Here is a 26,042-nt window from a genome sequence, read left to right on the forward strand (position 1 = left end):
GTGCTCAGACTCGCTGATTTGACTTGATGCATGTTGTTCGTATCCCATTTGCGTATATCGATGTTCTTGATGTCAATCACTGGATTGCCTGGTCATACCCGGATAGTTACAGATCGCCGTCATATAGCTGGTAGTAATAGTAGCATTAGCAGTAGTGTCATTAGTGGTGATGTCAGTGATAGCGGCACTATTGCAGGGTCGGATCCAGGATTTTGGAGAATGGTTGGGGGGTTGGGGGAGTAGGTGCACACAAATAATGAAGTCCAAAGGTTAGGGGGAAATAATAATAATATAATACTGGAAATTTATATAGCGCTAAATCCAACCACTAAGTGGGTGCTCAAAGCGCTACAAAATAATATGTTTGAATAGAGTTAATAGTGCAACGAAAGAGATGCGTTTTAAGATGTGATTTGAACGCAGCAAAAGATGGGGGCAGTTTTAAGGCGAGGGGCAGTTCATTCCACAGCGATGGAGCACAAACACTGAAAGAACGCTTTCCATAAGAGGCCAGTCTATAAGAAGGTGTTTTCAAAAAGAATCTACTTTCAGATCGCAGTTGTCTGGATGGTTTGTAGGGGGTTAGCAGTTCACTTAGATATTCTGGTGACATGCCTTTTAGACTCTTGAACGTGATACAGAGTACTTTAAACACTATCAAGCCAGTGTAATGACTTCAGTATCGGCGTAATGTGAGAGTACTTTGGGGCACGTGTAACGATTCTTGCCGCTACATTTTGGACTTTTTGAAGTCTCCTCAGAGATTCTTTACTGATGCCTAGAAGCAAACTGTTCGCATAGTCCAACCTCGAGAGTACCAAACACTGTACTAATGTCTTGGCTGCATCAAGTGATATCAGATGACGAATTTGACTGATACATCTGAGATGATAAAAACAGGTCTTGCACAAATTGTCAACTTATAATCCATGCACAACTCGGAGTCAAAATAGACACCAAGGTCTTTTACCCGGGATGAGAAGTCTACAACAGAGTTGCCAATCACAAGTTTTAAGTTCTTGTCAGTTGACATCTGAAGCTGTTGCTTAGAGCTTACCAACATAGCCTCAGTATTTCCATCATTAAGTTCAGTTTGCTACATGTCATCCAAGACATAACCCAATCCAGGGTGACCATTCTCAGATGATATAACCCAATCCAGGGTGACCATTCTCAGATGATATAACCCAATCCAGGGTGACCATTCTCAGATGATATAACCCAATCCAGGGTATGACCAGATTTATGGGTAGCACTGTCCACAAACTGATATAGGCCATGACCTGTCAATAACTTCACAAACTTCTTAGTGTCACTGCGATTTTTGTTCTCCAAATGCACATTAAAATCGCCCAAGATGACAGTATTCTTATTCATATATTTAATGCTCCTCAGGGAAATGTTTTTCGGTGAAATATACTTCTGGATTCGCCCCTGTAGAGGTAGTAGTTATGCAGTCGTTGGTACGAAGTTGTTGGCGAAGAGCTGTTAGATTTTACTGCCGCCCGAGCCACATACAACCGAATGTAGATAAAGCGCAGGAGTTACCTCCCTTCTACCCTCGCTTTATTTCCTGTTTACGGAATTTTCCGAATAGCTGATTCAACCTTCAATTTTCACGCTGCGCTGATCAAGGTTAAATATAGTGGTCAGGTAATTGCCTAATTACCTTCATCATGGCACAGCCGAAAGTATACGTAACACGAAGAGTGCCAGCTGAAGGTTTGGAGCTGTTGAAAAAAAGCTGCAACGTTTCCGTGTGGGACAGCGACGATGTTGTACCCAGAGCTACCCTCCTCGAGAAGGTCGCCGGCATGGACGGACTGTTCTGCACCATTAGTGACATCATCGACAAGGACGTTCTGGAGGCTGCAGGTAACTCGATGTCTCTCTCCTATCACCCAATGTGTTTTATCTTCACCTGTCATTAGTTCCGATTAAAATAATGCTCGAAGTATGAATGCAGGTGAAATCAAGAGTTGCCTCCCTTACCCTATCGATCAGCTTTGGCGTTGTGTTTTGTAAAACGAAACAAAAACGGTTGTTATGGCCATGCCGAGTTCCGGAGGGAATTATGATTGCAGACTAATTGCGGTATTATGTCCATACCACCCCACGCCACCATTTCACAAAAATACTAGTGAATCCACATCTCATGATCAATACATATTCATGACATTCCGACATTGTTCAATATTAGATCTTCAGATCCATAAGCTTCATAATACAGAACAACATATATAATGTAGGCGTAGTCAAAATATTATGATACGGTTGTCATTCATGTTTCATTTAACGCTTGAGACAAGTCGTCATATAACGGGGATGCTACATATTAAGAAATGACCGTAATTCGTCTTTTATAATGACCGTCGGGGTGACCGCTATTTGATGTTTAATACACTATGTTCACAAACTATTATGTATGAGCACCGTTGTGGTCAATTTCAGTGGTCAGAATTGTTATAAAATGTGCTCATCGTTGCACTATCACTGTTTCCTTGGTCCGATCGATTTTTAATCATCACACGAGGAGTTCGTCACGTAGTGATGTATGTCGGAATCTCTCAGTGAGAAAGTAGGGCAAGTCCATCGTGATGTATACCATTAGTGTAATATTACTTATTTTATACCCTTCATGAAGATCTGATTCATAACAGATCGTCATATAGCTTGAGTGTGGCGTTGAGCAAGTACGACATTGAGACTCCTGTATATTTAGAAATTATATATTTTATTAACAAAGTGAATGAGGCGGACGTACAATGGGGTTACCTCGGTTCTGCTCTTTTTGTCAGAAGAATTGGTATTTACAAGATCTGACATTTTGCAGGTAAGCCATATGGCTGAGATATATGAGATGTGAGTTTTGTGCTACATTTGGAGGAGACTATTGAAAAAATTTAACCGAGCATATCGTTTATGGAAATTAGCTTGTAATTCGGATCAAAAGCATAATCTGCATTTTAATTGGCGGTGGTTAGCATAATATGTCACGCACGTTTTCTGCTCAGCTTGTTTGAGACAACTGAAAACAAAGCTGATTTAACTGAGCGTATCGTTTATGGAATATAACATTCAAGTCAACAATATGTGGCATTTGTTTGCCATATAATAGGATATCCTCCTGCAACAGGAGTAGTTCGGGGTAGTTCGTTTGAAAGGTCCTTTCAATATTTATCGTATCATTAGTGCACAATTATTTGCAATTACAAGTAAAGGTTAAAGAAACCTTCAATCAAATTCTATTAAACGCAGTGAAACGTATGACTTCTTTGATGGGCATTTTAAATGTTGAGTTGATGAAGAATAATGACAATTAGTCATTATTCTGCACTGAGACGTGTCTGAACCATAATGGATGTATTACCTAAATACACCTTGTTAATTCTTTCAACCATGTCCAGAGGTAAGGTTCTCATAGGTGTTTCAAGATTGGTTGTGACCGCTTGAGTGTGTTGTTCAATTAGTTTAAGAAAACACGAAGGATTATGAATATTCAGATATATCTTTGAGAAAACATTAATCAAGATAGTTGAAACGTGAATAATTTCCATTAACACACACTTAACAAAGTGGGGGCAACTGTTAAAATGACAATTCAACTGCACCTAAATATTTTTCATTTGCTGAAAGAAAAGAGGGAATTCAAAGCAAGACTATATACCCAGCCAATTAAGTAATCTTGTGTACAGCATAGGCAGCATTAGAGGTTCAACGTGTCAGTACTGTGGTCTGTGAAGACCCATCTCATTACCTTTTGGAATCATGTAATTTGTTTGCTCTCAAACGTCATGTTTTTTAAACATGTTCGATACAAATCATTGTGAAGAATATTCAGTTCAACATCAAATCAGTTTTTTATGGCAATACGAGTACAGATTTTATCAGTGACTGAAATCAGTGTAAATTATTATGTTTAAATTGTTAATGATACGCAAAGATTCAATACTTTGTAACAACTTTCATACGACTTATCACAAATATGTTATTCTTCTCCGTCTCTTGATATGTTTTAATTGGATGTTGTTAACATTATGGAGAGAGTGTTCAAAGTTTGACATCTTGTGCCTAGTCCGTTTCACTTTGGTGAAAAATTATATATGAATTTTATAGAAATTATAAATGTTTTTTAATTAAAACAATGTTCAAGGAAATTAGAATAAAGTATGGGCATCGCCGAATAAAACTCGAAATAATAATTATTTAAATTACGTATTATGTGCATTATTTCTCAATACTAAATTTACCTCGAAGAGATAAACCCTCAACATAGAAAGGAAACAGCTGTTGTTGTCTTGACCGCCACGTTGTCCAATTTGCTCCGTATAATGTTATCATTTTTCTCACTTCTCATTTCATATTTGTTGTTAGTTGGTGGAAAGAAATTCCATTATTTCAAAACATTTGCAACTTTCACTTCCATTTATTATAATAAACCATTCAGAGGCCCAGATAAGCTGCGTATCCGGGTAAAATACGCATAGAAAATTTCCAATTACGCATTGTAAAATAATTCTTGCGTACCAATTACGCATTTAAAATGTTAGATACGCAAAAAGTGTAAAACAAATGCGTACGGAATATATTTATAAAAATCGCTTGCGTTATGAAAAAGACATCGATTGCTATCAAGTTGTACTGTTAGTATAGGACAAGTGTTGTACTGTCAGTACAGGATGAGTGATTTTTTATGAAATCATTTCCATTATATTTAAGTTGGTTTTGATTAGGTATGACATAAGACAGAACATACCTGCTTAGTAAACTTACTCAATGACATAATACTTCGGTGAGTAAAATGACTGAAATACGCACATATTTGAAAGCAGTGGGTAACGGAAAATGAAATACCCACTCAACATTCATAATACCCACTCCAAAAAAATACAGTGGGTACAGTACCCACATGAGCTAAATCTTATCTGGAGCTCTGAACCATGACGGTTTTGGTCGTCACGTCATGGATTGGAAAACAACTTCACATGTATCGTGGTCCTGTGAAACTATCACACTCCTTTGATAATCCTTGAAGTTTTTGAATTATTTATATAGATGTATGAACTTTTGTGAAAAACTTTCTCAGCCATAAGCATTTTGATATAACGCGAGCATCAAAAGGTAGAAGAAAATATGATTAAATAGGAATGACAAGTGTTTATGGATGATCAACTTCTTTATTGTACATTGGCAACTTTTAGGTATAAATGCTTATACCGTTTTCAAGCATGAGGTGGTCAATGGATACAGCAGCGTATATATAGGGTACATGAGGATTAACAAAGACAATGGATGATAAACAATTATTAAATATGATTAAACCAATATTAATATGTTTAATCTTCAACAGATATACATAAAATAAATATACCAAAATATGTACGAGACCCCGTTTCAAACAGGTGTGTAATGAATAGTATGGGGTGGGTGTAATATGGAATTATCAACTCGATTAGGAAATATCCGCGTAAAATCTGCCAGGATAGTTACTGAGATCCCAGAGTATACACCTCACAAACAGCTGTTCTATGAAACAGTTGGGAAACGTTAACAGAATGAAGAAGGAAGCTCATGTTTTGTTTGTTCTACAAGGCACAAAGTAATATTGCTTCAAATTGTCTTAAAGACATTTTACCAAGTACTGTTGGTTCCAGTACATGTATGTCCAGAAAATCCGGGTCTTCACGGGTTACAACCACCAAAGAAATCGATGCTAAAATAATTCGATAAATTTTATTAAAGGAAAATGATGTTATGCAATAATGTGAAACTGGATGTAACTTTGTTATTAAACGGAAATGAAAACTTTTCTATTTTCTAAAATCAACATAATTATCATAAAGCTGTGCAAATGTTTATAAGACACATAGTGATTTGTGTATCACGAGTGTAAAGCCTAGTCTTTCTATACATTCCATTTATGCATAACCTGTTTCCTTGCATATGATTTACTGCGATAAGCTTTTGTAAATGCCATGGATATCTTCGAGTCCTATTTTGGAGAACCTGTTCCCAATCTATTTAAATATTTTAAAACTAAGTGAAATATAACACCCAGGCGTAGATAATGACGTCATTTTAGAAGCCGTATGTGGATCTCCATGGTTACGTCATTCCTGGACCCAACGTATCAACCGGCTTCGTTTAGAAACAGCTGAACAGTAGCAATTAGACAACCCACGCAGAGTCAGGGATGAGTAACTTTACTGGTTTGAAGAAAAAGAAGAAAAATATTTTCTTCGTGTGTCACATGCGATAAACATTTGACAGAAAATCAAAACAAAATATATTGTCCACTTGATCCAGCAGCACAAGAGGAAGGGCTTCAGCTCATCCGGATAGCTGGCATAAATCTCCATGTTGTTTGTATGCTGAAGCAGGGCAGATATTGTATCCAAGACGCGGGTGCTGACGTGCACTGAACGACCTCGTTGAAGCAGTTGCATGTTGAAGCAGCCATCATGGGGATCAAGCAAATCATTCATAGTCTGCAGTGTCCCCTTGCATTCTCACACACGCACACTTACGCACGCACGCACACACGGGAAGGTCCCTGCTTGTCGTAAGAGGCCAATAACGGACTCGGATGGTTCAGATCTATCTATCTATCTATCCATCCATCCGTCCATCCATCTATTGACAGGTGTGCTACGGTGTTATAGAAGAGATTCAGTGACTAAGTTATGTAGAATGTACTGTTCTTCAATAGGTGTTTATGCGCATGAAATATTGTTCAGTACTGGGTATCTGTGACTGTGTGTCGTGTACGGCTGTTCTCACGCAACAGAGATTTTACATTGGAAATTCCATGAGAGGACGCTCCAGGTAACTACAGCAGCGTCACAGCTTCAGACAGCATGTGGGAACAAGGCAGCGAACTCGAGGCCATATTGGCATGTTTGTACAGCGGCCGCGTTATAGCGAGGCATGTGTATAATATTACTATCTGACTGTGAAGTGGGTCTTTTGTTGGTGTCAATGTTGTCACAAAGAAACGACTGAAAGGGGTACGGAGTTCTGATTGCACGTGGAAACCTGAACGTGGTATGACGAGATGGGACGTGTTTGACATAAATGTGTGTTCTTCATATGAGTTTGAGAAGTGATGGGTTATATATGCTTTCCAAAATAACCGCGGACCATGGCTTCAACTCATACTACAAGAATAACTCTTTTAGATTCTTTGTTTTTATTTAAAAATATCCACTAATATATCTTGTTACCTGAAATTTCTGCGTAAAGACGATAACTGAAATTGAAAAGATCAAGCCCGGGAAGCGTCTAGTTTCACTCACTCACTCACTCACTCACAGATTGGCGGTAAGGCTTGTCGGTTGAAGTGTGTGGGGGAGCCCATTTTCCCCGCCGTGATATTGCTGGAATATTGTTGATATTGCCGAATTCATACTCACTGACTTGTCAATCCTAAATCCCCATTTGCTTGAAACCTTGACCTAGTTTATCTGTTTTCGTCAACGAAAAAAACTAACCTCACTCGTGTTCAAAGCTTAGAGAAACGCTTTCTGTAAACCTCTAATCTCTGCTATTTAAATCCCATTCATTTGATCAGTACTTAATAATAAGTTTTCTGGTTGGCCAAAAGACTTATGGAAGCTCTACGACTGCCTCTACAGCAACAAGCATACGTTGATGTATCGGAGTCCTTACAATGGATCCTTGGTCAACGAGAATGATAAACATCTAAGAACCTAAGTGAAAAGGAAAACTGTTGATGCGTCCCTATATCAGTACATACGACTCCAGACCTTCAAAGAATCAAACTGTTGATGCGTCCCTATATCAGTACATACGACTTCAAAGAATCAAACTGCATCCGTAGCCATGTGACATCAGTCTGGAGATCAATGGTTCGATTCCTGGTCGTGTTATGCATAAGGATGGTGGGAGCGGTGGTGTAACCTAGTGGTTAAGGCATGCGCTCGTCACGCTGAGGGCCCGAGTTCGATTCCCCAGATGGTTACAATGTTTGAAGCCCATTTTGGGTGTCCCCCGCCGTGTTAATGCGGGAATGTTGCTAAAAGCGGCGTAAAATCTTACTCACATAAAGATGGTACATCTTGTTACCCTGCCCTTAAGGGGATAAGACAAGGAGTGTTATGATCGTAGTCGGTATACTGTGTGTAAGTGGGATACATGTTAAACTGTGGTATGAGGGGAAAGCACGAACAGCCACGCACACGCACGCACCGACACACGCATACGCGTGCTTGCTCGTCGCTATAAACGTGCAATAATCTTGAACGCGGCATTGAGCTGCGCGTCACCTCAGCCCAAAGGACCTTCAGAGCTAAGTGTACTTAACCTTGGCTCTAATATCATGATTCATGTATAAAATGAGGCTGTGCTGTACACACTAGGTACGTTCTACCGCAATATTACACGACAATATTTGCATTGAGCCTACTGGCACCGACGTCTCAAGGGACCTGATAGGTCGTTGTTCAATAATCGCTAGGATTACACCCATTCCATCTCTCCTTGAGACGAGGACATATGTCTGTTTGTTTAACATTATCTCCCACTGTGTAAACGACGGGGTATCTTAAAGGTCCTATTCGGAATAAGTAGCAGTTCAGGTTTGCAGAAGTGCAAACTTATGACACCGGGTGGTGGTGTGACTTCGTGGTGTGGGCGGTTAGTTGATCTGTCATGAACACCCGATTCTGCCATGCTGTTATAGGTTAGTATGTCATGAACACCCGATTCTGCCATGCTGTTATAGGTTAGTCTGTCATGAACACCCGATTCTGCCATGCTGTTATAGGTTAGTCTGTCATGAACACCCGATTCTGCCATGCTGTTATAGGTTAGTCTGTCATGAACACCCGATTCTGCCATGCTGGTATAGGTTAGTCTGTCATGAACACCCGATTCTGCCATGCTGTTATCATCTGTCTGAACATCCGATTCTGCCATGCTGTTATAGGTTAGTCTGTCATGAACACCCGATTCTGCCATGCTGTTATAGGTTAGTCTGTCATGAACACCCGATTCTGCCATGCTGTTATAGGTTAGTCTGTCATGAACACCCGTTTCTGCCATGCTGTTATAGGTTAGTCTGTCATGAACACCCGATTCTGCCATGCTGTTATAGGTTAGTCTGTCATGAACACCCGTTTCTTTCATGCTGTTATAGGTTAGTCTGTCATGAACACCCGATTCTGCCATGCTGTTATAGGTTAGTCTGTCATGAACACCCGTTTCTTGCCATGCTGTTATAGGTTAGTCTGTCATGAACACCCGTTTCTTTCATGCTGTTATAGGTTAGTCTGTCATGAACACCCGTTTCTGCCATGCTGTTATAGGTTAGTCTGTCATGAACACCCGTTTCTTTCATGCTGTTATAGGTTAGTCTGTCATGAACACCCGATTTTGCCATGCTGGTATAGGTTAGTCTGTCGTGAACATCCGTTTCTTTCATGCTGTTATAGGTTAGTCTGTCATGAACATCCGTTTCTTTCATGCTGTTATAGGTTAGTCTGTCGTGAACACCCGTTTCTGCCATGCTGTTATAGGTTAGTCTGTCGTGAACATCCGTTTCTTTCATGCTGGTATAGGTTAGTCTGTCATGAACACCCGTTTCTTTCATGCTGGTATAGGTTAGTCTGTCATGAACGCCCGTTTCTTTCATGCTGGTATAGGTTAGTCTGTCATGAACATCCGATTCTGCCATGCTGTTATAGGTAAGTCTGTCGTGAACATCCGTTTCTTTCATGCTGTTATAGGTTAGTCTGTCATGAACATCCGTTTCTTTCATGCTGTTATAGGTTAGTCTGTCATGAACATCCGTTTCTGCCATGCTGTTATAGGTTAGTCTGTCATGAACATCCGTTTCTTTCATGCTGTTATAGGTTAGTCTGTCATGAACACCCGTTTCTTTCATGCTGTTATAGGTTAGTCTGTCGTGAACACCCGTTTCTTTCATGCTGTTATAGGTTAGTCTGTCATGAACACCCGTTTCTTTCATGCTTTCATGCTGTTATAGGTTAGTCTGTCATGAACACCCGTTTTTGCCATGCTGTTATAGGTTAGTCTGTCGTGAACATCCGTTTCTTTCATGCTGTTATAGGTTAGTCTGTCATGAACATCCGTTTCTTTCATGCTGTTATAGGTTAGTCTGTCGTGAACACCCGTTTCTTTCATGCTGGTATAGGTTAGTCTGTCGTGAACATCCGTTTCTTTCATGCTGGTATAGGTTAGTCTGTCATGAACGCCCGTTTCTTTCATGCTGGTATAGGTTAGTCTGTCGTGAACACCCGATTCTGCCATGCTGTTATAGGTTAGTCTGTCGTGAACACCCGTTTCTTTCATGCTGTTATAGGTTAGTCTGTCATGAACATCCGTTTCTTTCATGCTGTTATAGGTTAGTCTGTCATGAACATCCGTTTCTTTCATGCTGTTATAGGTTAGTCTGTCGTGAACATCCGTTTCTTTCATGCTGTTATAGGTTAGTCTGTCGTGAACACCCGTTTCTTTCATGCTGTTATAGGTTAGTCTGTCATGAACATCCGTTTCTTTCATGCTGTTATAGGTTAGTCTGTCGTGAACATCCGTTTCTTTCATGCTGTTATAGGTTAGTCTGTCATGAACATCCGTTTCTTTCATGCTGGTATAGGTTAGTCTGTCATGAACACCCGTTTCAGCCATGCTGTTATAGGTTAGTCTGTCGTGAACATCCGTTCCTTTCATGCTGGTATAGGTTAGTCTGTCGTGAACATCCGTTCCTTTCATGCTGGTATAGGTTAGTCTGTCATGAAGACGAATTGTTTGATGTCAGTATAAGTGATAAGACAAACTTCTTTCATATTACAGTAGTTCATTTGCCATGGAGTGACGCCATATCGATGCCATGGATTGACGCCATGCTTTGCCTTGCAGATTAACTACAGTGGCATAAAAGAATCGGGTGTTGTTTAACCTCCTTTGAGTTATGCTGGTGGCTGGGATAGGTATCGCAATACGTGTCATCGTCAAAACCGTTCCACTGTTGGTATGTCTCTCAGGTTAAGCAGCCTCTGACGCATTGGACACCATGTGTCCACGAGTGTGGGCAGACAGTAGCCCAGTCTGTGTCATCGTATACCGACGGCATAGAGCATTGGAGGACACATATTGGTTTCGGGACCGGTGTATTTTCAGTTGAAGTTTATCTTCAGCGTTTTCTCCTTTAGATAGGACATTTGATATGTGTGTGTGCCTTAGATGTGCCCTAGAGGTAGACACAGTGCCAAGCAACGACAAAAAAAGAAACCCGTTTCAAAACTTAATATATGTGTGTCATTTTGCAGCCACAGCTTAATGGGGCCCATACAAGCAACAACTTGTTTGTTCTGAGCCTAACTGTTTACAAGCCTAATTATTGCTAATATTGCTTATAACGGAAGATGTAAAAGATCAACAAACAGATGAGTGAGAGAGAGAGTATGGTCTTACGCCGCTTTTAGCAATTTTCCAGCAATATAACGGCGGGGGACACCAGAAATGAGCTTCACAAATGTACCCATGTGTGGAATTGAACCCGAGTTTTCGGCCTGACGAGCGAACGCCTTAACCGCAAGGGTACTCCACCGCGCCTGATGCAGGTGAAGGCGGTGATCTTAGTACAAGCAGGACTTTATTGTGTAGAGAACTGTGTCAGCTTATGAAAATATACTTGGATTTGGAATTCCCTATAGTATTTTCCTAAATTTTTCTTTCTTTTTCTTTTCAGGCCCCAGTTTGAAGATCATCGGGACAATGTCCGTGGGCATGGTACACATTGATGCACGTGAATGCGCAAAAAGGGGGATAGAGGTGGCCAATACCCCGGACGTCGCATCCGACAGCGCTGCCGAGTTGACGGTGGCGTTACTGTTGTTGACGACGCGACGGCTTGTTGAAGGCGAGTAATTGCAGTTTGTTGCCAATGGCCTGGCTCAGTACGTCACCAGTGTCCCTCTAGCGATTCTGGGCTCAGAATACATCCCCTATACCCCATGCTTATTTGTCAACGCCTTACCCTGTGTTCTGGGGCGTTGCAATTATCACTATACAGAGTTACATCCCTTAGACTCGCCTGGAACTTCTGATCGTGGGTTTCGGATCCCAGGTTTCCTCCAGTCTGTCTCTATTTTTGTCAGCAACCGTTCTCATGGGTTTACCGAAGTGTTATATGTCTGAGACCTGCAGTACTTCGGGTTTTCCTCCCATATCATGACACGCCACGATATTACTGAAATTCTGTTCACTATGGCGGATACCCATGAAGGTCCGGGTTAGAATTGGCCTTCAGTAACCCATGCTTGTCATAAGAGGCGACTAACAGGATCGGGTGGTCAGGCTCGCTGACTTGGTTGACACATGTCATCGTAATGGCGTATCCCAATTGTGTAGATCGATGCTCATGCTGCTGATCACTGGATTGTCTGGTCCCTACTCGATTATTTACAGACAGCTGCCATACAGCTGGAATATAGCTGAGTGCGGCGTAAAACAACATAGAAACAAACGCTATTACCTCATTATCAAGACTTGAGTTAAAACTTTCCGTTAAGTCAACCGTATCTTATGTTCCAGGTGTCGAGGCAGTCAAGGCAGGCGAGTGGGGCTTATGGCGGCCCATGTGGCTGTTAGGGGTGGAGAGCGTCAACCGCACCTTGGGGATTGTCGGAATGGGAAGGGTGGGCTTTGGGGTAGCCAGGAGAATGAAACCTTTCGGTGTCGGTCGCATCATCTACTACGACGAGTTCCAGGCTGGATATGCTGCCGATGTTGGTGCCGAGCTTGTAGACTTGGACACCCTGCTCAGTGAGTCCGACATCCTCTGCATCTGCTGTGCCCTCACCCCTCGCAGCCGAGACATGTTCAACGCCAGCACGTTCGCCAAGATGAAAAGGTCCGCCATTTTGATCAACACGGCCAGGGGAGCAATCGTTAACCATGACGACCTCGCCAAGGCTTTAGCACAGGGGGACATAGCAGCAGCTGGCTTGGACGTCACGGAACCAGAACCGCTCCCTAGGGACCATCCCTTGATGTCTTTGGACAACTGCATCATATTGCCCCATCTTGGGACCAACTCGAAGGAGACCCGGATCAACATGGCGACCAACACAGCAATGAACATAACATCGGTGCTCTGCTGTGGAAAGGCATAAGTTTGGCCTTATTTCATCTTATTAGTTGGTATACGGATATATTTTCAAAAGTATTGGTCGGTGTTTGAAGTGAAATATCACTAAAAATACTTCTTTCATATATTTTCTTCAATCATTCTCTCTTTTTTAACATAGGAAATAGGATGAGATAAAAAAAAATAAGCGTTTTGGTATTTTTGAAAAAACAGAACTGATGTTGAAAGTCTAGAACGTTGACATGGTAACAATACGTTATTTACACAGAGAGTGTCGCTGAAGCTAGGGATAGTATTGGCGTACACAATTGCAGGTAATTGAGCATGTACCTGTAGACATTGTGTGGAATGTGTTATTGATAAGAGCAATTGTCAGACTCAGCCTTACAAACAGGCAGCTTCTATTATTTGTAAATGTATATTTGACTTTGATTAACAGGCAGCCCCTCACTTTTCCAATCTGACTTTTGAGTTCGCCAATCCGTTTACCAGGTGATGATATTAGAACGTGTTAAATGTGTAATGTGAGAGTGAATATATATCTTGTTTCTGTGTTGGCACACACATGTAGATGTACATTATTCGTTATGCCAGTATTTTCTGTGGAGGCTGTAATAAATGGTTATTAAATAACTATTAAAAAGAAAATATATTTTTGTTTTATTCATTGACAAAATCTATTATGATACAGCGGTACAGATAAGCTGCGTGTCTACGTAAACTACGCAAATATTTAACTCAATTCCTATCAAGTCTGTTGCGCTTGTATTTTTGTAAATTCTCGATACATTTGATCTTACATACGTACTCAAAACAATGTCAAATCTTAGCTTGCGTACTGTATCATTCACCAAACCTACTAGAATTTGAAGTAAGCAGACCCATGCGCTAGCTACAGATGGAGGTTACTGAAGATAGATAGAATAACTGAGGTATATTGTGAGGTTCTATTTCAGCACATGAACTTGGCAACTTGCAGTCTTTCTTATGTTTTCTCATATTACAGATCAAATATAAAAAACCAACATGTAGACTTAATTCTATTTTCACAAATAAATGGAAAATGACAAAATAACCAATTGAGTTTGAGTGAGGTGGGCATAATTTATTTGGTTACTCAAAGGAAAATTAGGATACCAAATGAGATGTACACAAGCGAGTACATAACTCAATGACCCCAAAAGTTATCTGTAGCTCTGAATGATGGGTACTATGGCTTCATTGTCACATTTATTAAATATCTGAGTGGCACATCACCAACATGGCTATTATCGTGTGTTATACAACAGTGGCAGTTATATATATATAACAGTTATATAACTGGCAGTGAGCTAGTCCTATCAGTGAGGTATGTACAGAGAAGAAGAGACAATAGAGCCTAGCGACCGTGAGTTGATATATTTATCACCATTGTCGAAGTTCAAGGCCACGGAACAAGGTTAATGTCAAGGCTACATCACAGAGACCGGTGTTTCATGTTCCTGAAGACACGTGGCTCTACATTTTGGCGAGTTGTGATAAGAATATAGGCTTTGAATTTTCTCTGTTTTAAATCCGGTTAAATGAAATTTCAAACATTTGAAAATATTCTACCGTCGCAGATCGAAATCATTACTATGCTTATATCATCTTTCAGAAAGCAATTAATATGTTTCCCACTTTGTGTCTCGTGATGTGAAGCCCATTCCTGGTGTCCCCCGCCCATGATATTGCTGGAATATTGCTAAAAGCGGCGTAAAACCAACCTCACTCACTCCATACTTTTCGTCTTTCTGTTGGTCTCGAAAGCAACTATATACTGGACAAAATAAGTTAGGGATATTGGTATTTTTATGAGTGATATTTTATCAGTGTGTCAATTAATAAATAGGTCTTTATTCATAATTTCAAAATTTACATATATCCCTAACTAGTTTTGTCCAGTATATTTTCTGTCTCGTATGTGAGCCTTGGGGAAAGTGGTTTTGCCCAAAACAGGCTTCAGTTCGAGAGCTGCTTAGTTTGTGAATGGACAACTTGAATATTATAAGCAGAAAATGTTTCAGTAGTTTTCGAATTCGTTCTCGTTTCCTAGCGTCTGAGCACGATAACCGATGAGATTATCGGTCAACCAACCTTATATCTGCCACGTCACAACGGTGTCATCCATATCACTCCTGTAACCCGCTCACATGACGCTGACGTACACCATCTCAGTACACCTGTGTTACAGCTCTATCACGGTTTTGCTGTAGTGTATTCGGAATGGCTTACTTTACTGAGATGACAATGCAATATTTCGGCAACAAGTGTTACGTGAATTACATATACATTCCGCGGTAGTCGTCCTTCATCGCTTGGGCCCCGTTCCACAAAGCGATCGCATAGCTACGATGATCGTAACTCCCATACTTTAACATATACTTACGACAGTCGTAGCGCTACGATCGGTTTGGGGAACGGGGCCCCAGGTGCCGTTGTACAAAGCGATCTTTTCGTTAAGGTGATCGTAAAGCCAACACTTGAACAGTTACGACTGTCGGTTGAAGCGTAAGTGCGCTTCGTCCAGTTTGGCCAGGGTGTCGTTGTACAAAGCGAACAGTTGAACAGTTACGACTGTCGGTCGTTGCGCTTAGTGCGTGCGCTTCATGTAGTTAGGACCTGGGTGTCGTTCAAAGCGATCTTATCGTTAAGGTGATCGTAACGCAAATACTTGAACAGTTACGACTGTGCGCTTCGTGCAGTTACGTCCTTGGTGTCGTTGAAGAAAGCGATCTTAGCGCTCAGGTGATCTCCAATTACCATAGAACTACGCCAGTGCTTTCGCTAAGGCTGTTATGTCCGACGGTACCCAGGGCCTTGCAAAATTTGCGACTTTCCAATACTTTAACAGTTAATTTCGACGATTTCGTGTTGTTTGTTCCTGTGCCTTCCAAAAACATGTTAACAGAACAGGTGATATTCTACGGCATAAATGTATAATTTTAACATGTTTCAACGTAAACCGTTGTTTAAAAAGAACGGGAAGTAACTGAATGACAAATATTTAAGAAACACCGGTTTTGATATATTATCTTGGAAGAAGGTGCTAAATCAAAGACATGTAGCTGTGCAATTTTGACGAGGATGAGTGTTGTGACGACAGACCAGGGTTCATAATGCGGACATGTATGGGATTCGAACCCGCGATATGCGGGCCCTGAAACGTCTATGAGTCTAAATGATATTAATTGAAAATGACCACAACTGTCACCCATCCGCAGGCATAAGTATATACAGCACAACACTCCATCATCTACATTCACAACATTGCCCAATTTACTAATAACACCATTACGTCTCTTTCTGTCTTCTGAAATGCGGGAGATCTTCTATTTTAGCTGGGTAATCCTTCAGCCACGTGGGACCCTGCTTTTTATCGCCAGTGAGCTGATCTACCCATAATCCCCCAGGTAGATAAATGTCTCGGGAGTTAGCTCCCTTGTCTAGGACAGGAGCCACTAGGAGATCGTCCCCTAGTAAAACTCAGAATCAGTTGTTAAGGCGATGTCATCTTCTGGGCTTATCCACCAAAGCGGTCGTATAATGGGACTACCCGTTTTAACACTCTCTTTAGCCAATGAAATAATTGTATCGGTATATTTTTCACGTAGTTTCATTTGTGCCTTAGCTATAGTAACCACCTTCATCGTCGTATATCCAGGGTGCTATTGAAAACTGGACAGCTGGCAAGAAAGTATTCACTTGTAACCATCGTATGAAGAGTTCCCTTTCAGGATAGGCCCCTCCAGTGAAGCTGCTGTCATCTGGGTACGCATTCCCACCAATCATATCGGGCAACACAAACGGGTAACCAAGGATACCAAATGTAAGGATGGCTGGAATGACGGTTTTAAGACCAGTATCATAACCCCAAGAAGACATCCTGTCAAAAAGACGCACGAAAATAGGATACTTTTGTGACGTCCAAGCCACTCGTACTTCCTGGTGTCTGACCGCGGTGTCTGACTGATAGGCCAGATCTGCCCACAGGCGTGCGTAGTTCTCTGGGTTAGGATAGGACGTCTTAATGGAGTAGGACCTTGGGTAGAAGAAGGCTTCGCCGGCGTCGAATTTAAAGGAACTGACGTTATATGACGTCCTGAGGTTCTTCAGTCTGTCAAGGAATCTCTGCACGGCTTTGCCGTTGGAGACGTCCAGCATTGCCGCTTCATCCCCGTTCCACCATTTTACCAAAGCTGGGGCGGAACCGTCGGTTGTCATGACGACAAGTTTCTCTCGTGCTCCTTCCATGTAAGCCTTGGAGTTGGTGTCCATGAATGGATGCACCCACACCGTCACTCTGAATCCCATGTCGTTGAGTGTCCGGATCATTTTACCCGGATCTGGGAACTTATTAATGTCGAATTCGTTGTCTCCGTACAAAGGGGTCCAGTCATCATCGATTTCGATTTGCGAAAAGGAAAAGCCATTTTCTTTGATGGTCTTGGCGAATTCCACCACAAGTGTTTCGTTGATGTCTTTATTAAATTGGGCCCATGTTGACCAAACCGGAAACTTGAACATCTTCTCGTCTGGAATGTTTTCTGGGCGGTCGATGTACAACCTTGACATGGCGTCGTGAAGGACCTTGATATTTGGCGCTCGGCAGATGGTGTAGTTGAGTTCGGGGAGGACGCTGTTGGTGGTCATGTATGGGTAACCTTGTGACTTGCTAACAAGGCATATATCCCCATCTCCAGATTGATTAATACTGACGTAAAGGGGGACGTCATTTCCTATACGTATACCTACACCGTTTGAACTGATGAAATACCGTTCCACGACACCACCTATGTCTTTCTTATGAGTGAATATGTCTGTTGATACAAAAGGCTGCAAGTCTAAATTCATCCCATTCAGGGGCCAAGGTTGCTGGACGTGTTGGAAGCCACCGTACCATTGCGCCCCTGACAAACTGAAGCAATCTTTGAGCTCTTGTGACACGCTTTGCAGAGCTTTTCTTCTGACGTCATAGCAGACGACATTTTCTTCCTCAGTGCGCACAACCTGGATCTGTTGTCTACCTAACTGTTTGACGCAGAAGGCTTTCGTATCTCCTCTGATTCCACAGTCTCTGAAATCGGAGCTGTCTTTGTCCAGACCGACTCTGCCAACTAACGCGAGTTTCAAATGCGAAAATGAATCGTATACATGCAGAGTGTAATCACTGTCCAATGTCATGTCTTTTATTGCCCGGTCGACGCATTTTCCTCCATAGTGTTTAAACCAAACACCTCCGTAGTAGGCTACGATGGCTCCAATAAGTGACACAGACAGGTAAAACGCCAATGTACTGTCACGCCCGGCCATGATTTAGCGCAGCCTGAAAAGAGACGGAAACATGATTACAACGATGGCAATGGTGAGGTGCATTTGGGTTAAACGTTGAATTCAAGATTGTTGTTCGTATCTAATGGCGTGCATGCACGTTTGTGTGTGTGTGCGTGCGTGCGTGCGTGCGTGTTGCGCTTGCGTGGCGTCTTGTTTGCTTGTTGTTTAACGCCGCACCCGACAATATTCTAAATATTCCAGCTATATGGCAACGGTATGTAAATAATCGAATCGAGACAAGACAATCCAGTGATCAACAGCATGAGCATCAATCTACGCAATTGGGATACGATGGCATGTCTCAACAAAGTCAGCGAGTCTGACCATCCGATCCCGTTAGTCACCCCTTACGACAAGCATGGGTTGCTGAAGAACAATTCTTACCCGGACCTTCACGGGTTGTGTACTGCTGAAGACTTAAGCTGGTTTTATAGCCCTGAGATTTAACATGGATACCACAGTTTAACATGGATACCCCACTGACTTCAACCCGATCAGCTGTATTAATCCCCTTCTGCCGAGCGCCAAGTAAGGTACCAACAAGTACCGTATATTTAGTATATAATGGCACCGTACCATTTAAAGGAGTGAGTGAGTGTGTGAGTCGTGTTTTTTCGCAATATCACGGCATGAGACTCCACGAGACTCCATGTATCCATGTGGGGAATCGCACCCAGGCTTTCGGTGTGACAAGCTAACCACCAGACTACCCGTACGTCCCTACAGTGAGTGAGTGAGTTTGGTTTCACGCCACCTTTAGCAATATTCCAGAAATGGGCTACACACATTGTACCCATTGTATCATTGTATGTGTGGAATCGCACTCAGGCCTACGGTGCGACGAGCGGACGCTTTAACCATTAGGCTAACACACCCCTAGATCTGTCTGTAAATTTGCTTAGTCTTTGAGGCATCTTTATTAAATAGTGTCAATTTATCAGTAATTTTAAATAGCTCTACCCCCTATTCCCTCAAAATAATACAGTGGGACTGTTGGGCAAAGAAAATATACACTTAGAAATTGGTCTTAACAATATGCTTTATTTGGTTGAAAACAAAATCCAAAAACAACAAACTTCAGGTTCATATCAAAACTTTGACACCCGTGTCAAAATACATCCCCATCCAAAAACAATTTCTTCCTGGTTTCATTTCTAGCCAACCCCAAACTTTCATTTTCCCGGTTGTTCATGTAAACTCTGTGCATGTCGTATGGCAGCCTCATACATGTAAAGCTTCAATCATTAGAATTCAGAATCCATTTCATTAATGCTGGGCAGCTGCATTTTTAAAATTCCGTTTATCATTACCACTCTGGAAATAGTAATTTTCACAAACACAGTCACGTTGAATGTATATGATATGTACATGACTCAGTTTTATAATGAACATACAACCTCGACAATAATATCCTACTGCTACGTGAACTGATTGCTGCCATTATACTGTAATAATATTTACATTTCAGTAACCTTCTTAGGTGCTGCTCTCACTGAATAAACAAGCAAATTAATACGAATTTTATTTTATTTAGGTCACCTCATTCAACATTGTTGTTCTCGAAAGATAATTAGTCATCGTACAAGTTGAGTTGAATATCCGACACACAAGTAGGTTCCGATTGACGTTCCAGTCTGCATTGTTCCGCCGAGTCGCCGCGGTTAGGTTAATGGTGTCCTGGAGTTGTTGACTCTACGAGCAACGAAATAGCGTGTTGTCTTGTGCCGCACTGATTAATATAGAAATTGTATCACATCGGTCAATAACACCAAAGACGTCAGCAGGTAGTACTTATATTATGTGAAGTTCATTTCTGGTGTCCCCCGACTTGATATTGCTGGAATATTGCTAAAAGCGGCGTAAAACTAAACTCACTCACTCGGATAGTACTTATTGTAAGTCTGGGGATAAGGCAGGGACTGGTTGCCTCAGTATAGGGATATAGTAATAGTAATAGTCCGCTTATATGGCGCTCATATCCAGGCACATTGCCTGCTCACGGCGCTACGTACATTACTATCCCCGGTCATAGGACACTATCGTACTTTCCGATACTTTTTCAACTCCCTGGGGATCATACAGCCATGCTGCCTGTTAGGCGCAATGAACTAAACACTCACATTGCCAGCACATCCTCACGGCTACCCATTTTAACAGCTGGGTGAACTGAGACAATGTGGATCTAAGTATCTTGTCCAAGGATACTACGCAAATGTGCCCACCTCGGGACCCGAACCTAGGTGCCTCCACCGGGGATCGAACCCGGGCCTTCAGCGTGATAGGCAGACGCCTTACCACTGCGCTATTGCGGATATCCAGCCAGCATCAATCTGAACAGCAAGTACACTTGCACGCTCGTCGCAGTTCGAGTGCAATATTCTTGACCTACCATAATATACCCTGCCGATACATGACCTTCGGAAACATTACAACCTTTATATACATGACTTATAGATACAAGACCTAAATGACCTTGAGATATGGCCTTCAAAAACATGACCTACACACATCGCCTACAAGAACGTGATCTACACACACTTATCCTATCGATACATGACTTCCAGGTACATGACATACAGATACACGGCTTTCCGAAACATGGCCCAGAGATACATGACCTACAAAAGACCTACAGACACGTAACCTTCTGATACATGTCTTATTGATACATGTACGGACATATTGCTGGATAACATATGCATGATTACCCTTTTAGACACATGGCTTTCACAAACATGACCTAATCGCCAGCACAAAATGAGCCCGCTCAGCTACCGGACATATGGATTGGCTGCAAGAAACAGGCACGATGTTTGTTTAACATATGTTGAAAATACTTCATATGAATTGAGATATCCATACCAATGCTATGTAATGATAAAAAAATTAGATGATGCTGGTAGGCAAAACTGGGTGTCAAATCTCATAAATTTGCTATTTTTCACAGGTTTTACCCACGTTTGGTTATCACAAAGTGTGGGTGATTCTAGATTGTTTACTACTATTTTCAAACAACGGTTGATAGGTTTGATTGCCAAAATTGGCATAGTTTTATATCATCTCCGCACTATTTAAGTAATTATACTAGCATTAAGACTTTGTTGCAGCCTGAAAAATATTTATTGTGTCTCTCGGATAGGGCTTTGCTAAGAGATTTATGTAAATTTAGAATATCTCTTCATGATTTTAATATGAATCACCTACGTAGAAACAAAAATGTATATAAATCACTCTGTTTGCAATGTGATCTTAACGTTATGGAGGACGAGTTCCACGTCCTGTTTATTTGTAAAAAGTATCATGACCTGAGATTAAAATAGCTCCCAAGCCCATCTAATGTTAATCACTATTCGGTAGAAACTCTTGTGTAATATATTAAATACAAATAATGAGGATAATTTACGAGCACTCGCCATTTTTTCTTAAAAATGTATTTCTATTGAGATGTAAATAGAAATAGAAATATTGCTGTATTGTTCACCACGTTATATGTGCTCTATCAAATACAATTGTATTCTAGGCTATGGGGCCGAAATACTGAATAAATATATATCATATGTCATGTGGTAATCGAACTCGGGTCTTCGGCGTGACGAGCGAACGCTTTAACCACAAGGCTACCCCACCGCCCCTCACGTTGCCTTAGAGGTGCAGTGAATGTGCAGAATACTTCCGGCACATATGACGCCCTCAGCCTCAGAGCCCTTCGGCTCATTCTCAGCTGATGTTTTATCGACATAAGGTAACGCTGACTTGCGACGACACACTGGGCGCAAAGGTGAAGGTCAGGTACAGAGTCTATGACGTCAGCATCAGGTATTACATCTCTCCGTGATTGTAGAACATAAATAAACACACGTGATTATTATGAATGAAAAAGTAGTTCCAGGTCAATGTGACCAAGTGGCGTGACTATGATTATCCAATCAAACAGAAGTCACCGTTGTCCGCCTCTATATGCCGAGCAAGTTTCATGTCTTGCTCATTCGGGTAATAAATTCTGAATGCGCCAAGTCTGACTAATGTGCACAGCAACATCTGATCATTCAGGAAATGTTTCACCATAACATGGTAAACCCACACGAGGTTGTGCAGTCACATTGTAAACCCACACAAGGTTGTGCAGTCACATTGTAAACCCACACAAGGTTGTGCAGTCACATTGTAAACCCACACGAGGCTGTGCAGTCACATCGTAAATGTACACAAGGTTGAACAGTCACATTGCAAACCCACACGAGGTTGTGCAGTCACATTGGAAATCCACACAAGGTTGTGCAGTCACATTGTAAACCTACAAGAGGTTGTGCAGTCACATTGTAAACCCACACGAGGTTGTGAAGTCACATTGTAAACCCACACGAGGTTGTGCAGTCACATTGTAAACCCACACGAGGCTGTGCAGTCACATCGTAAATGTAAACAAGGTTGAACAGTCACATTGCAAACCCACACGAGGTTGTGCAGTCACATTGGAAATCCACACAAGGTTGTGCAGTCACATTGTAAACCCACACGAGGTTGTGCAGTCATAATGTAAACCCACACCAGGATGTGCAGTCACATTGTAAACCCACACGAGGTTGTGCAGTCACATTGTAACCCACACGAGGTTATGCAGTCACATTGTAAACAGTCACATTGGAAACACAAGGTTGTGCAGTCATAATGTAAACCCACACGAGGTTGTGCAGCCACACCACGGTTGTAAACCACACGAGGTTGTGCAGTCACATTGGAAACCCACACAAGGTTGTACAGTCACATTGTAAACCTACACGATGTTGTGCAGTTATAATGTAAACCCACACGAGGTTGTGCAGTCACATTGTAAACCCACACGAGGTTGTGCAGTCACATTGTAAACCCACACGAGGTTGTGCAGTCATAATGTAAACCCACACGAGGTTGTGCAGTCACATTGTAAACCCACACGAGGTTGTGCAGTCACATTGGAAACCCACACAAGGTTGTACAGTCACATTGTAAACCCACACGAGGTTGTGCAGTCACATTGTAAACCCACACGAGGTTGTGCAGTCCACACACGAGGTTGTGCAGTCATTGTAAACCTACACGAGGTTGTGCAGTCACATTGTAAACCCACACGAGGAGCAGTTGTAAAAACCCATTGTAAACCCACACGAGGTTGTGCAGTCACATTGTAAACCTACACGAGGTTGTGCAGTCACAATGTAAACCCACACGAGGTTGTGCAGTCACATTGTAAACCCACACGAGGTTGTGCAGTCACATTGTAAACCCACACGAGGTTGTGCAGGTTGTAAACCCACACGAGGTTGTGCAGTCACATTGTACATCCACATAGGTTGTGCAGTCTCATGGTAAACCCAAGGTTGTGCAAAATTGTAACACGAGGTTGTGCAGTCAGATTGTAAACCCACACGAGGTTGTGCAGTCATAATGTAAACCCACACGAGGTTGTGCAGTCACATTGTAAACCCACACGAGGTTGTGCAGTCATAATGTAAACCCACACGAGGTTGTGCAGTCACATTGTAAACCCACACGAGGTTGTGCAGTCACATTGTAAACACACACGAGGTTGTGCAGTCACATTGTAAACCTACACGAGGTTGTGCAGTGAGTCACGTTGTAAACCCACACGAGGTCGTGCAGTCACATTGTAAACCCAAGCAATGTTGTACAATAGGTTTGTGATCCCAAACACATGTTATGGTTTGGTTTGGTTGTTGTTTTACGCCGCACTCAGCAATATTCCAACTATATGGCGGAGGTCTGTAAATAATCGAGTCTGGACCAGACAATCCAGTGATCAACATCATGAGCATCGATCTACGCAATTGGGATACAATGACATGTGTCAACCAAGTCAGCGAGCCTGACCACCCGATCCCGTTAGTCGCCTTTTACGACATCATTGGTGGCTGAAGACAAATTATAACCCGGATCTTCACGGGTCCCAAACACGTGATACGACCATGACAATAAATAGTGCATTGATAAATGCACATTCAGAAACATGCAGCGGCTGCAATGACCTTACCTTCCTCTTTCGCTCACAGCACATCACCAGCTGTTGTAAACATTACAACTGAGCACTACATGCGACGCGTTAGAAAGTAGGCCTGTGCACTATACAGTCCGTACAGCCAGGCTCGTAACCTGTTTCTACCGGGCTCAGTCTATTGCGTCATATACATACGTACATACATACATTGGATGCATATTTTTATGATACTTATAGAGTTCTGGGCTATGCGACGCGGCTATAGCAATCGTGAAGGAAAACATTAACGTTGAGTGAGTGAGTGAGTATGCTTTTCCGCCGTTTTTAGCAATATTCCAGCAATATCCCAGAGTGAAAACTAGAATGTGGCTTCACACATTGTACCCATGCTTACGGCGCGACGTGCGAATACCCAATCTCCCTATAGGTTCAGGATGTTAATGGTCGAATTTTATATATACCAATCTGTAATGGTCGAAAGACTTATCAGCGTGTGATATATCAGTACATATAAAATTGCCAAATGTCACCAGTTCGGGGCCCGTATGTTCATGCCTAGAAAACTGCCCAACGTTCTCCAATGTAATCGCCCACCCCAAATACCCAATATACTACATTGCATCGACTGTTAAATTTAAATTAGAATTCCTGTTCGGAAAAGATAACCGATAGCAGTTTTGGAGGTAAGATGGCGGCGCCTACAAAATCGAAGTTGTTCAGTCGCATGTGACATGAACAAAAGATAACCTGTTACGAAAAGTGAAATAAATGAGACGGAAACGGAATCAAGTAACAATAGATTCCCTGAAACATGAGGAAATACGAACATGTGATGTTAAGCATTTGAACACGCCGAATCGTGCACGCTTTTAAGACCTTAATGTACTCACATATTATCCGCGTATGCAGTTGCGAACACTGTGGCATATATATAGGTACAAACAGCCCCTCGCCGCCTCTTCACATGGAAAGGCCAAGGTGACATTTAGATTTCCCCCTGAGAATCAATACCGCGATATTTTATAATTATTATCTATTTATTAATTATGGCGTATGTCGTCTGGGGACTTGGAAACAGCTCTGCAACCGATACAGTCAAAGCGTTTCGTGAACGGGCATATTTCATTACGAAACCCTGCACAGAGAGTAAGCGTCCGCTGTGTTGTAATGTGCCAGGGTTTGCTATAGTCTATAGTTCACCCGGTTCGGTCGATAACACTGTATGTACTACATACATAGGCTCGGTATGATTGTCGACATTCAGCAGGGTGAAATGGTCACAATGACATTAAACGTTGTTTTATATCGATTACTCACCAATACAGCGTCTGTCCCCACACTGCCTCAAGTTCAGGACGAGTTCCAGATATGCATCCAGTTCCGTCCGCTCGGGTACTTATATAGACGAGTACTTGTAAACACTTCAATACGTTGGTTTTGATCGTTTTGTAAAAGAACTGACCCAAGGGATTTGGCGACGTCCCCGATAGGCGAAGCTATGCATATAACCGCGCTGTTGTTATTTCACGTTTTCAGTGCTGATTGTCGTGGATATAAGTGGTATCG

The 26,042-nt window shown here is 41.9% G+C and overlaps 2 protein-coding genes and 1 non-coding gene across 3 annotated transcripts; 1 reads left to right on the forward strand and 2 right to left on the reverse strand.

The window, feature by feature from the left end:
* Positions 1-1,551: 1,551 nt before the first annotated feature.
* Positions 1,552-13,780, forward strand: LOC124271352 (glyoxylate reductase/hydroxypyruvate reductase-like). Its single transcript, XM_046706444.1, has 3 exons — positions 1,552-1,875; positions 11,732-11,902; positions 12,577-13,780. Exons 1-3 carry the CDS (start codon positions 1,677-1,679, stop codon positions 13,155-13,157), a joined length of 951 nt encoding a protein of 316 aa, XP_046562400.1. The 5' UTR covers positions 1,552-1,676; the 3' UTR covers positions 13,158-13,780.
* On the reverse strand, positions 13,774-26,042 carry LOC124271351 (myogenesis-regulating glycosidase-like). Its single transcript, XM_046706443.1, is given in 4 exon segments — positions 13,774-16,632; positions 16,635-16,800; positions 16,802-18,476; positions 25,794-26,042. Coding segments are annotated over 3 exon segments (2,016 nt in total). The 5' UTR covers positions 18,464-18,476; positions 25,794-26,042; the 3' UTR covers positions 13,774-16,444.
* On the reverse strand, positions 20,726-20,793 carry Trnad-auc. The gene has a single exon. It is a non-coding gene; the product is annotated as a tRNA-Asp (tRNA).

This window comes from Haliotis rubra, unplaced genomic scaffold (genome assembly GCF_003918875.1).
Source record: "Haliotis rubra isolate DU_JTF1 unplaced genomic scaffold, ASM391887v1 Scf16, whole genome shotgun sequence".
NCBI lineage: Eukaryota > Metazoa > Mollusca > Gastropoda > Lepetellida > Haliotidae > Haliotis > Haliotis rubra.